At 32.6% G+C, this 18908-nt stretch overlaps 1 protein-coding gene across 2 annotated transcripts in view; it reads left to right on the top strand.

The window, feature by feature from the left end:
- Vps13c (vacuolar protein sorting 13 homolog C) overlaps positions 1–18908 on the top strand; it is a 165394-nt gene that overhangs the window by 66421 nt on the left and 80065 nt on the right. For both annotated transcript variants that reach the window (XM_076850881.2, XM_076850882.2), the window contains exons 26-36: positions 3339–3492; positions 4904–4983; positions 6495–6554; positions 8169–8328; positions 9071–9187; positions 10155–10258; positions 10428–10595; positions 10757–11061; positions 12816–12963; positions 13654–13762; positions 17948–18081. In XM_076850881.2, coding sequence (XP_076706996.2) covers positions 3339–3492; positions 4904–4983; positions 6495–6554; positions 8169–8328; positions 9071–9187; positions 10155–10258; positions 10428–10595; positions 10757–11061; positions 12816–12963; positions 13654–13762; positions 17948–18081 — 1539 coding nt within the window. The remainder of the gene's footprint in view (positions 1–3338; positions 3493–4903; positions 4984–6494; positions 6555–8168; positions 8329–9070; positions 9188–10154; positions 10259–10427; positions 10596–10756; positions 11062–12815; positions 12964–13653; positions 13763–17947; positions 18082–18908) is intronic.

Here is an 18908-nt window from a genome sequence, read left to right as displayed (position 1 = left end):
TACTATGTTCTCCATATAATAGCCAAAGTGATCCTTTTAAAGTGAAACTAATCATATCACTATTCTTCAAAACCCCTGGCTTCATATCTTTCTCAGAGTAATGACTCAGGCTTTACTGTGGCCTATAAGGCCTTCCACAGGTCACCCCACATGAATGTTTGGCTTTGTTTTTAGTTCTTTCCCACCTTGCTCACTCTGCTGCAGTCATATTTCGTTTATTCCTTCAATAAATATGTATCCAGGTACCATCATGTACCAGTCATTATACATGAAGGAAACAATAGTGAGGAATGTTTCTGCCTCATGAAGTTTACACTTTTCTTTTTTCTTTTTTATGTATACCAAAGCACATTCTTTGTGTTTGCCTTTTCCTTTGCCTGGGACACCCTTTACCTGCATGCCTTGATTCTTTACTTGCTTCAGGTATTTGCTCAAATGTCATTTTATTGCAAAGTCTTGATCACACAACACATGATAGCAATGTTCATTTTCTCTAGAATATATCTTCACGAGGACAAGGACCATGTCTGGTCTGTTTTCCTTGGTGTGTCCTTGGTTGATGGCATAGCCTGATACATATTAGAAAATACCCAGTAAATATTTCATTGAATATTGAATGATGAAGTAAAGTGAAAAACAGCCAGACACTGAAGGAAAAAATAGTATTGCTATTTGAAAATATTTTCCCAGTGTGACTTTTTTTTTTTTTTAAACAATCTTGAAGTTATAAATATTTTGCAGGCTGGAGATAGAGCTCAGTTGGTAGAGTGCTTGCCTCCCATGCAAAAGGCCCTGGGTTCAATCCCCAGCACCAATAAATAAATGAATAAATAAATGAATAAATAAATGAATAAATGAATGAATAAATGAATGAATGAATAAATAAATAAATAAATAATTCTGTAATAAAATTTATCTTTATGTCCTACTCTTAGTGTATATTTAGAAAATTATCATAAAAATACTTGGTTGGCATGGTGGTGTCACCTGTAGTCCCAGCACATAGGAAGCTAAGCTACGAGGATCCCTTGAGTTCAGAAGTTGAACACCATCCTGGGTAACATAGCAAGACCCAAAACAAAAACAACAAAAACTTACCCATGATTTTATATATTACTTTTTATATCATTTAATAAAAAATTTATTTCTATGTTTATTTATTTTTAGTTCTTTCCCACCTTGCTCACTCTGCTGCAGTCATATTTCGTTTATTCCTTCAATAAATATGTATCCAGGTACCATCATGTACCAGTCATTATACATGAAGGAAACAACAAGTATAAGTATAAACACTTTTATACTTATACTTTTTTTTGTGTTATCAGAGATTGAACTTGGGGGCACTCGACTACTGAGCCACATCTCCAGCACTATTTTGTATTTTATTTAGATACAAGGTATCACTGAGTTGCTTAGGTCCTTACTAAGTTTCTGAGGCTGGCTTTGAACTTGTGATTCTCCTGCCTAGGCCTCCTGAGCTGCTGGAGTTACAGGCATGCACAATCGTGCCCAGCTGTACTTAATACTTTATTGTGCTACCTTTTGTTATCTTAGTGTTATTCTGCTAACACTCCTGGTTTTTCTTAAGTAAAATTGTGTATAATTAAGTATAATTGTGTCATCTGCTACTAAGATTAATTTTAGCCTTTTTTTATTCAGCATTTTTGTCATTCTGATTACTATTCTTGGCTGTCAAATTACTCTAACACTTAGGAGCTTAAAACAGCTATTTTAGTTTGCTCACAGTTTGTGGGTTAGGAATTCTAGAAGGATCCAACTGGGTTATTTTATGTATAGTCTTTCATTTCAGACATGTATTGCTTGGGGATGCAATCTGAAGTCCATGGTGGATGTCCATAGTTGTTCACTCACTAGGCTGCTAGCTCCTACTGGTTGTAGGGTGGGGGCCCTTTTGGGGCTATTGTCTGAAGCACATATTCAGGCCTTCCCCTGATTGATAGTGTCAGGGTAGCTGAACTTCTTACATGGCAATTAGCTTTCTCTAGGGTCAACTTTCTGAGGTGGGAGTTTAAAATTCTGTCATCAGAATTTATTGCGAGGTGACCAGCATCCCACTAGGGTAGGTTCCTGCTTAGGAGGTGTGAGATGCCTGGAAGTAAAAAGTCTGAAATAATTAGTAAGAAATAAAGACAGAGCCAGAAATTAATAAAAAGGGAAGCATATAATAGGTTTTTCAGTCCTGATAGGAGCTGGAACTGAACAACTGAACAAAGGGTCTGATTCTTTATTTAAGGGAGAGTACATCAAAGGCAGGGTTAAGGTTTCAGCGGGAGGAGTTCAGTGCTTGCTTCTGGATGTAGCTGGGGTCTTGCTGTAAACAGGTTCATTGGCATTTTGTCAAGCTGCACCCATCTCTGAGAGGCTTTGTGGCTTCTGCGAGTCACCCCATCTCTGGTGCGGTGCTGTGCTGAACTTGTGATGGAGCGAGGTAGGAAGCCACATGAACCAGACTTTCTCAAACTAGCAGGGTTGCTGCTAGAAGTTTCCCATACTAGGCTTTCCTCCCTAAAAGGCTTCAACATCATTTTAGTTCACTCACAGTTCATGGATAGCTTCCTGCAAAATTCATTATAGTATAATTTTTTTATACGCTATTGATTGAAGTATTCACAAGCCTGGCCAGGTTGAAAAGGTGGGGACAAAGATTTCTACCTTTTGATGAGTGTGTTAAAGAACTTGCAAGTTTTAAAATATTGCCACATGTGCCTGGTGTGGTGGCATATGTCTGTAATTCCAGTGGCTGGGGAGCCTGAGACAGGAGGATCACAAGTTCAAAGCCAGCCTCAGCAACAGCGAGGCACTAAGCAACTCAGTGAGACCCTGTCTCTAAATAAAATACAAAATAGGGTTGGGGATGTGGCTCAGTGGTCTAGTGTCCCTGAATTCAATCCCCAGTAACCCCTGCCACCAAATTACCACACATGTTCTTTTTTTTATTGGCTGAATATATTGTCTGTAATTTCTAGAATTAAGTAGTAGTATGCTAATGAACATTCTTGTCTTACTTTTCACTTTAATAAAATGCTTTTGGTGATGCTTCTGTCATCACCAAATATGACCTATTTTAAGAAAATCATATTAAGAATTCGTAGTTTTTCTATTTTTCTAAATTTAAAAATCAATAATGTTAAATTTTATAAGAATATTTTATAAGTGTACCTATATTCTTGATAATAAAATTTAAGGTAATAATTTCCAATCAGGAATATGAGTAGTGTTTCCACTATTGTCATGGTAGATATGTATGGAGAAAGATTTGGTTTTCTTATTTTAAGTATGATATACACTTTTCTTATTAGATGTGATAATTCTTTTAGGTGATTTTGGAATTCACTAAAGAACAGAAAGAAGAAGATACAATTCTAGTATTTAATGTTACACAGTTAGGAACAGAGGCGACAGTAAGAACATTTGACTTAACTGCAGTGTCTTATTTAAAGAAAATCAGCTTGGATTACCATGAAATTCAAGGTAATAGTTTAAAAAAATAGAAATAATGGCCAGTAATAAAAATAGCACTTTTGTGTGTCTGAAGCACTTTTATTTACATAATAAATAATAGCAAATACTGTTCTACAGTATTCACTACAAATAATAACTTTCAATTTTTATAACAATGCTGTGAAATAGGTAGCATTATTATCTCCAGTTGATATCTAGCAAAGTCATAGATTGGTCAGATTGGTCATATAATTTATCCATGAATGAACTGATAAGTAGGCTTTAGGCTGATTGCCAAGTTCGATATCATGTAACTCATGAATGGCAAAAGCATAGAATTTGTCTCTGGTCTTATGATATTGAAGGTCTTGTTTTATTTAATTGTGTTCATGTATCAACAAGAAGCACCAGTTATCCAAATTAAAATGGTAGAATGCAAAGTCAACTCTTAGAAGCTTTTATAGTTTGTTTACCATTTACCTTGTGTGCTCATATTTTTGAGACATGAAGGAAGGGATAAATCCACATAATTAAAATGACCTAATATTTGCCTAATGCTTTTGTCAAATATAAAGACCTATGTTTTATAATTTTAAGCCTTCGTTTGGAAGAAAAATGTTTTATGTTATTAATATTCTGTAGGTATTGTCTTAATACAGTGTTTACATTACTGCCTTAAGGGAAAATATATAATCAATGTATTTCTAAGCCTTTTTTTAAGGGAAGGTTGAGACCTCAGTGGGCAAGGGAAAATTAGATGTCTTAGAAGCAGGAGTTATAAATTGTGAATAGTAAAATGTGGATGAAATGGTGGCTCTATCAGTCCTCTCTGCATAGCTTTTGGCGGCAGTACCTTGGCACTTCTACGTAAGGATTTAGAGAACATTTAATAGAACTTCTTATTCTTAAGATAAAAATAAAGTTTTAATAATTCTCCTTCCTTAAAAAAACCTTTTCTATGTAAATTGACTCTCAGCCTAAACAAAGGAAAATTATTTAATTTTCTCGAATAAATTACTTTTTGTAAAATTTTATAGTGCAATAGGATATTAGATTGTTTTAGTCCAGCCTTTTGGTTATATTATTGAGAAAAAAAATAAGTAGCCTTTGGTAAGGATAGAGATGAACTAGAAGTCATATTTCCTGGTTCTTAAACCTATAGTTTATTCTGCTGCCCTAGACATGCACAAGACAGCCTTAAAATATGTAGGAGATGTTTTTATTATTTTGAAAACAAATAAAAATCAAGCAAAAGTAAATAGGAATTTTTTTAAAGTAAGTTGGATTTCTTATATAAAGATTTGTAATTTTCAGTAACCATGAAAATATGAACAGATATTTTTTAAAGCTTAACTAGTATTTTTAGAAAATAAAAAGATATCTAGAAAGTTTCAAAATTTTAGAAGAGCTATTTATTGGCTTTCCTTTTTCTTCAATTTAGGATCTAGAAAGAAACCCCTTCACTTGATTAGTTCTTCTGACAAACCTGGATTAGATCTTTTAAAAGTGGAATATATTAAGGTAAGGACCATAGAATGATTGTGTATTTGTTGTATACTCAAAACTATACTCTGAGGAAAAAAGATAACAGTATATTACTAATGGTTCTGGATGTGTTTTCATTTTTAATTATAGGGATAACTACTATTTCCTCTTCCATTGTATACCTTCTTTCTCTTTCACTGTAATAGCCCTTCAGTACAGGGCTTTATGAAATCATTAAGCTACTAATCCCCAAAGGTGGAAGCCTGGGATGAAGTTGGTGCTGTTTCTGTCTTCTGGGGCATATTCATGTGTCTCCACTCACTGTATCCAAAGGTGACATTTGGCCTCGTATTCTTCATCAAAAGGAAAAGTTAACTTAGATTGGGTTAGAGGAAACTGCTAGGATTGACAAGAGACTCAAATATATCACATGAAAAAGCAAAACAACAAAACTAGAAAAATAGATCACATGAAAAATGCTGAAGAAGAAACTGATGGTATTTGGTTGCATTCAGGATTAGTTGATTTGTTTAATCAATATTCACCAGCTATTTATTGAATTTCTGTTATCAAATGCCTTTACTGTTAGGCACTTGAATACAGATATGAGAAATACTCTTTGTTCTCAAGGAAATTATATACTAGAATGGCATGATAGGCAAGGAAACAACCAAATATAATATTGATTGGTGGACAACATAATTGATTCTCTAAGAAAGAAAAGCACAAAATAGTGTAGGAGCAGAAAGTTAGGGAAACTAGTCTGGCCAAAAAGTTTCTCACAGGTGGTAAATTTTCTGAGTTTAAATTTACTATGTTTATTCCCAGTAGATAGAACTAGGACCAGGGGTGGGTTATGTGGGTTATGATGGGAGATGAATGTTTTGTTTATTGTTTGTTTGCTTTTTACTCAGTATGAAGAACTCATTGAAACAAAACATTCTTTAAAGATTGCAATTCCTTGTAGGGAGACAAGATTTCTTTCACTGGAGAGATTTATTTATATTTGCCAAAGACTTATTATTTTTTTTTAAGTAATTGGAGTTGAGCCTAGGATTTTGTATACTAGGCAAGTGCTTGTTCTTCCACTGAATTACATCCCTGTCCCTTTTTATTTTATTTTGGGAGAGTGTCTCACTAAGTTTCCCAGGCTCTGCTTGAACTTAACAATCATCTGCCTTCGTCTCCAAAGTAGCTGGGACTGTAGGTATGTGCCATCACACCCAGATCTGCCAAAGACTTTATAGAGAGATTTAAGCATTAAGTAATGGATGGACTCTATGGAATTTATATTTTCCAGCCTTCAGAGTTTATCATTCTTCCCAGAATTCAATGAACATCATCCCAGGCTTGAAGAGAAAACATTTACATTATTACAATAAGTTTTTTGGATATAACATTAAAATAATGACAGTAAAATTAAATATATAATATACATACAAATATATTTATAGATAAATATAAGTAAATTAACCAGATATTATAAATAAAGGATTTATTTGCTTTGGTCTTAATTCGTTCCTTAGAAATTTTCTTTCTTTTTTCAGGCTGATAAGAATGGACCAAGCTTTCAAACTACTTTTGAAAAAACGGAACAAACACTTAAGGTAAAGGATTTTATTAAACAAATATATTCCTTTTGAAAATAACCTATTCTGGAAGTGTTCACTGTCCTCTAAGGAATATTGATGGGTTATTTGATGAGACCATTGAAAGTTATAAATTAACCGTGTAGATACTTAGCTTGCTCTATGTCTGTGATTCAGTTTATTAAAGCAGTTGTTTTGACTTACTGTATCATATCCTACTATAATCTTTTCTAAGATTTCGGTATTATTTCTAGGGAAGGGAGTACTATAGAAAAAGTAACTTTGATATGTAGAGAACTAACAGGATTCGAAATGATGGTGGAATGATGGTGGAATGTGATGGACATTATTATTCAAAGTACATATATAAAGACACAAATTGGTGTGAATATACTTTGTATACAACCAGAGATATGAAAAATTGTGTTTTATATGCATAATAAGAATTGTAATGCATTCTACTGTCATATATAAATAAAAATTAATAAATAACTAACAGGATTCTAAACAAACCAAACTAAATAACGTCTTGTAATATAGGAGTTAAGAAGTCTATAAGGTATAAAGAAAGGTGGTAAGTAATTTTGAAGCTATTACTTCTTAGGCAGTACTGTAGAGGAAGAAGAAGAAAAGTACTTGTGTGTTACACTAAAATGAAAATGAGAGATATGACTTTAAATGGATACTTTTGAGAGATGGGAAAATCTGCCAAAATCTTCAAAACCTTCCTTTTTGTGGTTTTTGTATCAATTTAGTGTTTTGAGGAAATGAAAAATTGTTTTCTGTGAACAAATTTTGATTTTATTCAAATGTGCTATTAGAAAGCCACACATTCTTGGAATTAATATGTGTTCCTACCTTCGCTTTAAAGAGTCTTTGTTTTTAAAACATGTAGTACTTGTTTCTTACAAGTCATATATTCTGTGTTTCTTTTTAAATGATGGAACCATTATTGTGGTTTTTGGAGATCACTTAGTAACTGGGAATTTTTTACAATTGAATCTTATATATTTAAATTTTATTGGTGCTACTTTTGGAATCATTTCTAAACATATTAGTAGCCCATAGTGGTCCTGGAGTTTTGTAGTGGTTCTGGAGTTTTATTTTCTGATTTGTATCTTTCAAATAATCATAATAAATGTGCTATTAAGATCCAGTAAGGGGGCTGGGATTGTGGCTCAGCAGTAGAGTGATCGCCTAACACGGGCGGGACACGGGTTTGATCCTTAGCACCACATAAAAATAAAATGCATTGTGTTGTGTCCAGCTACACCCAAAAGATAAATATATTTTAAAAATCCAGTAAGTCATTATGGATGGCTTATGTTGAATATCAGAATGGTCATGAGAGGCAGATTATAAATTCCGTATCGTTATGCTTGGAGGATGGAGTAATTAAGTTGTTGTGTTATTTTAATATACCCCTCAACTTTGTGGGTGTAACTTGCTTTCCATGTACTCCCTATTTTATGGAGTCCTGAACCTTCCTTTCCTCTTTTCTTTCCAGCTGGTAAAAAGTCTGCTGGGAGCCTCTGGGTGGGGCGGGGGTGGAGGGGTGGGTGGGTCACTGTGTGGAGTACAAGTTATAAATGGTCAAATAAAACTAATTTTCTTCCTAAAACATCTTTTTAGGTGGCCTTTTCATCTTTAAATCTCTTCTTGCAAACACAAGCACTTCTCTCTTCTATTAACTACCTGACAACCATTATTCCATCAGATAGTCAAAATGTGGGTGTTGTCAAGGAGGTACAGATTTCAACTGAAAAACAAAAAAATTCACCTTTGCAGAAAGGTATGAAAAATGTGTTTTGTTTATTGTTAGCAGGGGTTTTAGTACTCCAGGGTGAAATGAGGAATCTTAGAGATCATCTAATTTAATCATTCAAATGCATACCCTCCCCCTCATTGTGCCCTTTTCTTCAAATTGAATCATATGTGAGCACCTGATCTATAGGGCAAATATAACCCACACTATTGTTTTTGAAAATGTTTGTTTTTGCTCTTATTTTGGTGGTGGTTGCCTTTGAGAGGGTAATAGAGGAACAAGACCTGTATTTATTCTGAGCTCTTCCCTCCCTTCTCAGTGGCTCCTGAAGAGGTTCCATATCAGTCTTCCCTGCCATTTTAGACATGTGGAAATCAAGACCCATAGACCAAAGGAAGGGCTTCAGGGACAGCATCTAATTAAACAAGTTCAGATTTTAGATCAGAAAGAATTCCACTCAAATTCTGACTCTTTTACTTAAGGTGTGTGACCTTAAGTAATGTCTAGTGTCTTTATTTATTTATTTTGTGTTTTTTTTTCTTTACTTTCTTTCTTTCTTTTTTTTTTGCTTTTAAATTATAAAAATAACATACCTCTGTAGGATGTACAAAACAAAAATATTTGAGATCTTAAAGAGTTTGAGAATTTAAAAAATGTGTATTTACATATATTTAGCAGAATTATGGTTTAATTAATATGGAGAAAAAAGCTTAACAAAATTTGGATTACTGGAATCTCATAGTGATAGAATTCTTTGTTTTATTTTTAGTGATTGTGTCCTCTAAAGATAGTGACGTTGTTGGGTTTAGGCTGTTTGCCAAGTTGAATGCTTTCTGTGTCATTGTTTGTGATGAGAAGAGCAATATTGCTGAAATCAAGATTCAAGGTAAAGATCTCATAGTACTAAAAATTCATTAAGAGATAAGCCTGCACACTCATTCTCTTGTGATCTTCTTTCCTCTCCACCCCCTTCTCAATACCAGGGAGTATACAAATGGAGTGCTCTGAGCTGTGAAATACCTGCCAGTGTGTGATTAGACTGGATGCTTTCTTTTTGGACTGTAGAAGTTGGTCAGAACTTGATCTTAAAATTGAACCACACACATGTGCTATGGCCTTCTGAGAGTTGTCTAGGAGGTGGAAAAGAATACTAATGTTAATGTTAGAACACCATTGATGGGCTGGGAGAAGCATCAGTTCAATTCATTTGAAGGTCTATGTAATGCTTGATCATTACTAGACCTTTTTAAGCTTCATATTATCTTTACATATAATCATATAATTGTACATTATATTTATTCATTTGTACTTTAGGCAAAGCAAACCTATAATGTAGAAGAAAATCTGTGAGCCCATTATGTTCATTTAGGCAAATCTGCTAAACTCATCTAGGTTTTCTCCTGGCCTTAACTTTGTCAGTTTATTATAATCTGGTAAAGGTAAAGAATATGTGTAATATGTTTAATGAAATTCTTTAAGAATTAAAAAAAAAACAGAAAGCTCTGGGTTTTTTCTTTTTTGTTTTTTTTTTCTTTGTCTTGCCTTGGCAGTACATCTACTAGTCTGAATTTGGTTCATGAGACTTTAACAGGCTCTATAAAAATGACCTAAAGTATAAAGGATTTGTGTAATTCTGAGATATACTAAATGTGTTTTTTTCAGATAATTAATTTTTGATAAATTTATAGGTTTGATGTTTATAAAGCTAAAAAATATGTAATATTAGAACTTTATTCATTGGGATTTAGACATTGCTAAAAAATTAAAACTTTAAAATAATTTTATACAGTGGAAATAAGTATCTTATTTATGACATATCTGTAGAAATTATAATAATAACATGTTTTTTTCAGGCCTTGATTCCTCCCTTTCTCTTCAGTCAAAGAAGCAATCACTTTTTGCCAGACTGGAAAATATAATTGTCACAGATGTTGATCCTAAGACAGTTCATAAACAAGTATGTAATAGTAAACAGTTAATATTTTTTGATGATTGAATATGAAATTCTATTTTGTATTTCAATTAAATATTTTTATAAAGTTTATAAATGTAAAACATTTTCTGAATGGGATTTTATTTTGTCATTACTTTCCTGGATAGAGAACATTCACAACTTTGTTTTTCAGGCCGTGTCAATAATGGGAAATGAAGTTTTTCGTTTTAATTTGGATTTGTATCCAGATGCTACTGAGGGAGATTCGTATACTGATATGTCCAAAGTGGATGCTGTGCTATCACTGAATGTTGGCTGTATTCAGATTGTCTATCTTCATAAATTCCTAATGTCACTTCTGGTAAAATCATTATTTAAATATTGAGTTTTCAATTTAGAAATAAATAAATCTGATAATTATGATAACAAATGTTATAAAGTCATTGAAAATAATGAGCATATGTATATACAGAAAGTGTTATTGATGTGTCTATTTTTTCCTTTTATACTTTGTGTTCACAGAACTTCATGAACAATTTCCAGACAGCTAAGGAAGCACTGAGTGCTGCCACTGCCCAGGCTGCAGAAAAGGCTGCCACGAGTGTGAAGGACCTTGCTCAGAGGAGCCTTCGTGTTTCCTTCTACATTGATTTGAAAGCACCAGTTATTATCATCCCACAGTCTTCCATTTCCACCAATGCTGTAGTGGTAGATCTTGGATTAATCAGAGTTCAAAATCATTTTAGTCTGGTGTCTGGTGAAGACTCCTTAAATCCTCCAGTAATTGATAGAATGGATGTACAGCTCACAAAACTCAAGCTTTCTAGGTATGCTCTTTTTGTAGTTATGGATTTAAGTATTATGTTAATTTTTGCTATGAAATTTTGTGATTGTTGAAACTCATACCTAACAAACTTTTATTACATATCACATACAGCTGTTTTTAAAACAGCTTTTTATTTTGAAAAATTTTAAGCCTACAGAAAAATTATAGAAATAGTACCATGAGTGTACTTTATACATTTCAGTAGTTTTACCAATTTTGTATTTGCTTTAATATATGTATGCATAGTATTATTATTTAAATCATATTTTCCTAACTGGTTTGAGAATAGATATCTTGACCCATTGCCCTTAAATATTTTAGAATGTGCCTCCTGAAAGCAAGGTCAGTTATATTGACTGTAATATAATTATCAAATTCTGTGAATTTGGTATTGATATAATATTATCCAATGTGCATTCAATATTGAGGTTATACCTGTTGATCCAGTGATGTCCATTACAGTAAATTCCCCCCACCAGAATCACACATGGCATTTAATTGCATTCTCAACTATTAAGAGGGATTTCTGTACTAATACACACTTATTCTGGAATGTCCTTTAACCTTTCTGTATTTTTCACGATTTTGGAGGTTTTGAAGAGTGTAGTCTGGTTACTTCCTGGAACAATTCTCAATTTAGTTTTATCTGAGTGATTCATCATGGTTTGATGGAGCTTAGACATTATTGGCAGGAATACTTTGTAAGTAATTTTGTATCATCAGTGCTCACACATGACACATAAAAACACAGGAAGATTAGAAAATTATTTTCTACCCTATCAAATGAGATTTTTATCCAGAATAAAAAGGTAATGATTGTAAAGCAAGTTCAGAAAACAGTCCTGGAGAAAAACTTTATGAAACTCCCAAGAAAATGTTGTTAGCATGCACATTGCTAATGTTTTCTTTAGTCTTTGTACCTAAAAATATATAGTCATGCTTCACTTAATGATGGGGATACATTCTGAGAAATGCACATTTTGTTATCTCATCATTGTATGAACATCATGGAGTGTCCTTACACAAACATTGATGGTATCAGCCAATCATTCCATGTGATCTCTTGGTCAGAATCTATATGGTCAGGATACACAGTAAACATGAGACATATGATGTATGAGGCTTCAGCCAATTTAACATGGCATACTGTTTTATAGTAAACATTTTTTAAGTAGAAGGAGTACATTCTTAAGTAGTGAAAGACTAGAAAATATATCAACCAGTAACAGTCATTTAATATCACCAAGTATTATGTGCTGTTCGTAATTGAGCATGTTGTACTTTTATGACTGGGTGTGTAGTAGGTTTATCTATACTGGTGTTACCCCAAATATAGAAATAATGTATTACACTGTCTTTATGACAGCTACAGAGTCTCTAGGCAAGAGGAATCCCAAGGGACCACAGTGATATATGTGGTCCATCACTGACACATCATTATTGGCACATAATTGTTTTTAATCCTTGAATAACAATTTGATGATTTCTCCAATGTTTTTAAGAGTGTGACTTTGTTTTTAAAATGTTTGCAGTTATCACTTGTCTGCTATTTAAAGATAAAGGTATTCATAATAATTTCATTGTTTATCAGATATTTTAATCTGACCTTGCCAATGGATTATAAATTAATTTAATTATAAGTTCAGCTTAAAGTCATTACTTAGGGTGGAAGATAGCTGCTTCACTTTGTTTTTTAAAATTATATGTTGCGTTTCCTCCTATTTTTGCATATGTATCATTTCTGTTGGTTATTAGGACAATAATCCAGCCAGGCATCTCCCATCCTGATATTCAGCTGTTGCACCCAATTAATTTGGAATTTTCTGTAAATCGAAATTTAGCTGCAAATTGGTACCACAAAGTGCCTGTTGTGGAAATTAAAGGACATCTTGATTCAATGAATGTGAGTACATGAGAGAAAACATCATTGAAATTTTAAACTCTGGAGACTTTCTTAGTATATATTCAAATAAAAGGTAGAATGATATAAGAACAATTCCAGCCAGATGATATTCAACAGGGTTATTTTATTCTTTTCAGTAAAATTTAATCTTCAGATAGTGTTACTTAACTTTCATATTTGTTATTATAAGCATTTGCAGAGATCTGTGTGTAAACTATTAACATATTCCTTTTGATACTATTTATTATAAACATATACTTTTATTTTTAGAATACCTAAGGTTCTCCAAAGATAATTATAGCATTGAGGGAAATGCCTATTTTAATATTAAGAACAGTCTTTATTTCACTAGAACTGTTATTGTTTAAAAAGTGAAGTGTGTGCATTTTCAAAATTTGTCACTTTTAAAAGATCAGATTTCTTGAATCATAATTAACTTTTTATAAAGATAAGTCATTGTGGCTCATATTGACTTATAAATTATATTGTTCTATAAACATTTTCTTTGAAAATAAAAATGTTAACATGAAATGAGTAGTGAAATACTTGAGTGGATAGTAATTATATAAATTTTTGATTGTTAGGTTATACTGTCCTTTGTGTTTTATTACTGAGAATTTGTTTTCTGCATTAAATTGTTTCATTGTACAATGAAATGCCTTTTTTCTTTTTTAACATAATATCTCACAGGTTAGTCTAAATCAGGAAGATCTTAATCTTTTATTTAGTATATTAGGAGAAAATCTTGGTGAGGCTACTGAAGACTTAGATAAAGTGAAACCAAGAATACAAGAGACAGGTAAGAGTCTGACAATAGGTGGCATACTAAATGTGTCTATTTTATTTTATAATTTAGTAGACAATAATCTCTTTCTTTCCTATTTTTGTGGTGCTGGGTAGCAAACCCAGAGTCTTGTGCATGTTAAAAGCACAGAGTCTATATCACTCAGCTACATGTATCCTTAGCCTGAAAGAGACAATATAAGAGAAGTAAACAAATATAATTTACAAATTGTAATTTGTATTACGAAGAAAGCAAACAAGAAGTTATATTTGGAGATGATTCATTCTTTTTAGTTAAGCAGTCAATCCATTGTCGTTTTAACATTTTTTTAAAAAAATTTATATAAGTTGGTTGAAGGACATTAAGAAGGGGGTCAGTATTCAGTTGTGGATTCCTAGGATAATTATTGTATTTACATGTACAGAAAAAATATATTTAATTTGTCCTTGTTTATGGTAGCATACTTCTTGTGATTTATAAGTAAGGCTTAGTAGTAAAATATTTTTAAGAATCGCACTTGCTGATAAAGTACCATTCCCTGATGATACTGAAAAATTATACTGCAATAAAATGAAGAGAATTTAAATTATTAGTTGTGTCCCTTTTGATTTAGCAATAAAGTAATTATAGTACAAATTTTAAGCTGTTTTACACATATGTATATACATGAATGTATCATGCACATACACATATAATCTTTTTTTTTCAAAAAATGGTAGCACTTTTGTGTATATGCAATTTTCTCATTTTTTTCTAAATTATGTCTTGTGTTTATTTTATATTGGTATATGTTCTATGTATAGATCTCCTTTATTCTTTTTAATGACTACCTGGTGTTAGAGTCTGTGGAAATATCATGATTTAGCAAGTCTCCATTTTATAAACATTTTAGTTTGCTTTCAATTTTTTCACTGTAACCATGTTGCATTCAATATCCTGTACATGCACTTTTACAAGTACTTGTAGGGTAATACCAGTTAAAGGGTATTTTAATCTTTATTAATTTAAATTTAATTAGTAATTTAATCAATAAAATTTAAAAAACATAATTTAAAATTTTGATAGATCTGTCAGTTACCTTCCATAGGACCTGTACTGTTTTGTACTTGTACCAGGTTGTTCCTTCCCCCCACCACCTTGGTACCAGGAATTGATCCCAGGGGTGTTTTATCCACTGAGCCCTTTTTCTTTTTTTTTTATTTTTTAGTTTGAGATAGGGTCTCACTAAGTTGCTCAGGGCCTACTAGGTTATTGTGCCTGGCCTTGAATTTACAATCCTCCTGCCTCAGCCTCCTGAACCACTGGGATTACTGGTGTGCACCACCATGCCCGGCACCAGGTTGTTTTCCTATAACTTGTTAATATAGTGTATTGTCAGACTTTAAAATTTTTGCTCATTTGCTGAGTTAAAGATGATATTTCACTATATTTTTTCATCATTTAATTTTTTACTATAACATAACATATATGTACAGAAATTTTAAGTGTACAACTTAATGAACTTTTATCTGTGGATACAGCTATTCTGTCACCATGATACAGATGCTGCATGTCTTCAGCATCTCAGAAAGCCTCCCTGATGTCCCTTCCCAGTCAGTACCATGTGCCCCCAAATCCAACCAGATGTAACTATCATTCCAACTTATAATACTATAGATTGTTTTAACTCTTCTTGAGTTTTACGAAAATGGAATTATGAATAAATTACTCTTTTGTATGTGGCTGTTTTTTTTCAACACCTCCTGAAATTCTTTTGATACTGTACTTAATAGTAGTTGACTCTTTTTAGTCCTATGTAATGTTCAAATATAAAAATGTATCCAGAATTGTTTTATCTATTCTATTTTTGATGAACATTTGGTTTGTTTCTAGTTTTTGACTACTGTGAATAAAGTTGCTGTGTTGTTGTATATGTCTTTTAGCATACAGTAATTCTCTTTATTTGTTGATTTGCTTTCCAGGGTTTTAGTTAGCTGTGATCAATAGTGGTTTGAAAGTGTCAATTGAAAAGTGCATAAATAAATAACTTAAAAGTTATAAATTGCATTCTGCTCTGCCAGGGACATTAATCATCCCTTTGCTTGGCATATCCACACGATATATGCTACTTTTCTGTCATTCATTTAGTAGCTGTCTTAGTTATCAGGTAGATTGTTATGCTATCCCAGTGCTTATATTCAAATGACCCTTAGTATTTAACATGACCACAAAGTTCAATTGTAGTGGAAACTCATTGGTGGCAATTTTATTACAGATTATTTTTTATAATTATCTATATCAGGCTTGGGCTGTGGCTCAGCAGTAGCGAATTGCCTGGCATGTGTGAGGCACTGGGTTAGGTTCTCAGCACTGCAAAAAAATAAATAAAAAATAAAAAACTTCTATCAACAACTAAAAAAAATAATTATATCATTGTTGTTAATCTCTTACTGTGCCTAATTTACAAATCAGACTTTATTATAGGTGTGTTATGTATAGAACTATCTGTGCTTTCAGGCTCCTGCTAGGTGTTTTATATAACATATCCACCTCAGAGGAGGAGAGGCTACTCATATGTTTTTTTTTTCTTTTGGATATGTAGATAGGAGTAGAAGTACTGGGTTCTATGTTAGGTTTTCATTTTAACTTTAGTAACTTATACCATATTATATCAAATGGTTTTCTAAGTGTTTGTGCCAGTTTACTTTTAGTAATATATGAGTCCCATTTGTGTTATATTCTCACCATTACTTGGGAATTGTCAGTGTTTTAAAATTTAGTCGTTCTGGTAGATATGCAGTAATATTTTACTATGTTTTTTATTTGTTCCCTAATAACTAATGAAGTTGAACACCTTTAAAAAAAAAGTGTATGGGGGGTGCGGGTGTTATTGGCTATTGGATACCTTCTTGTGACCTGACTTTTCAAGTCTATTCTGTCATTTTTACCAAGGTGTTCATTGTTTTTATTGATAAGTAGGAGTTTTTTGTTATTGTTGTTCATCCTGGACACGAGTCCTTTGCTAGTTTTTTGTATTAAATATATGTGTTGGTATATGTGTAGAAATGTTTTTTCCTTTCTGGTTTTCCTTTTAACTCTCATGGGTCCTTTGATTAATAGAATTTAGTAGACTTTGTTAACTTTAATATTAAACTCCAATTTACTGTCTTAAAAATGATCAGTGCTTTGTATTTCATATTTAAGAAATCTTTGAGTATTCCTGGAATTGTTTTGTAAGAGCAAAATATTTGTTAGGACCACCCCACACTCCTGGCTATTCACATTATGTTTGGAGCAGTGCTGGAAAACAATGAAAATTAAGAAACCTTGCCATAGGCATTGCTTTCTTAAAGGTAACAATAGCAGTGGTTTTCTATATGGGTTTCTGGTGTAGGTGATATTTCAGGGTTGTGGTTTGCTCTTTCAGTGGTCAAGATAATGTTAGGAATGATGTAATGATATTGAGGGTTGGTTGAAAGTGAAAGCTATCAAATCAGACTGATGAATTTGGACCCCACCCCTTGTAATCTGTGTGACACTGGGTAAGGTACTGAATCAGTCTGAACCCTCAATTTTTTTTATCTGCATTTTGAGGACAATAAAGTTTTACCTTCAAGAAATATTATAAAAACTAAATGAGACCATCCCTGTATAAGACTTGGTACAATATCTGGTGCCCAAGTATACTCATAGCAGAGACAACTGCTATTTTGTGTATTACAATTTAAAAAGCAATTTTATTGTATTTCAGGATGTGCTGATTTCAGAAAGACAGCATCATATTCATATGACTTTTCTTTTTTGTTGTAGTTGTTGTTTATAAAACCTCTCCCATGTCATTACTTTGTGATTTCCCCCAATTTCTTACCTTTTTCTTGGAATATCTTCTCTGTGTGTGCAGGTCGTTGAGCTCTACTTGAATGGTACCTCTTGTGTTAAACCTTTCTTTACTTACTTGTAGTGGTGTTAAACCTTGTGCTTTCTGTGCATTTTATATTTTTTATTAACATTTACCCTCTTAACGTCAATAAGTGCGGCCTGCTTGTTTTGCTTGTGTTTTAAATATATGTGTCTTGTACTATACCATGAGTTTTCTAAGGACTAGAGAGATGACTGATTTCTGTATTTTTAGGCCTTTGCCAGATCCAAAGTATTGATATTTGTCCTTAGTAAATATTTGTGAAAGAAATGTCTAAATGAGTTTCTTTTGAACATCTTTAGGTAAAATTAAAGAGCCCAGTGAAACCTCTATATCACAAGATGTACATGCTTCACAAGATACTTTAACAGCTGGAATGGAAGAAATTAGATCTGTAGATATCATTAATATTTTGCTGAATTTTGAAATTAAAGAGGTATGTAATTTTCATATGTTCTTGTAAAATGAGGTACATAAATAATGGATACTTAGAATTACGTCTTAAACTTGTAAATAATAGGCAGAGAAAAATCTTACACAGTTTGTTTTCATGTAGCAATGGTGCTTTCAAATTTAAGGGTTTATTAAGAATGAATATATATAGGGTGTATATTATGTCATAGTGAAAAATGATAGTATTTCATGTAACTTGCTTTTTCACTATTATAATTATAGGCCAGTTGGAATGTGGCTTGCTTTGCAGTTCCATAAAAGAAAGGCAGGAAAGGGAAATAATGATTGAGAAATCCTTTGCAAATGCTAGAAACTCTTATAGAATAAAATACAGTATGTCTACATTTTAAAACATGTTTATTACTGTATGGTATAAATGTTGATTACTATATAGCATATGCTTTCCATTTACAGATTCTTGAGGAAAGATTAAGTGGATTTTCCTCTTCTTTATTCACACATTGAACAAACTGTATGTGCTAGATGCCAAAGATGCAGAGGCAGAATGCAAATTCAGATAATTGAAGTATTTATGTTTTCATTTAAAATGTACTCAGAGTAGTGTATACATTGGAGCTTGTGGTATGGATGGTAGCGAGAGGATGTTCTAATAGGGTTGGGAAGATTTCCTAGAAGAAGTGACATTTGAGTTGAGTTTTTAAGGAAAAATAAATAGTCTAAAAAACGGGGATCAGAGAAGGGGCTAGGGTAGGGATAGAAAGGAATAGGCATAAATAATAAGTGAGAATAAGTGAGAAAACAGTAGATCAAGGGACCTGCAAGCACCTTTCTCCAAAATCCCTTCATCAT

This window comes from Callospermophilus lateralis, chromosome 3 (genome assembly GCF_048772815.1).
Source record: "Callospermophilus lateralis isolate mCalLat2 chromosome 3, mCalLat2.hap1, whole genome shotgun sequence".
NCBI lineage: Eukaryota > Metazoa > Chordata > Mammalia > Rodentia > Sciuridae > Callospermophilus > Callospermophilus lateralis.
The sequence above is the reverse complement of the archived record's forward strand: the minus strand, read 5'-3'. Positions and strand labels throughout refer to the sequence as shown.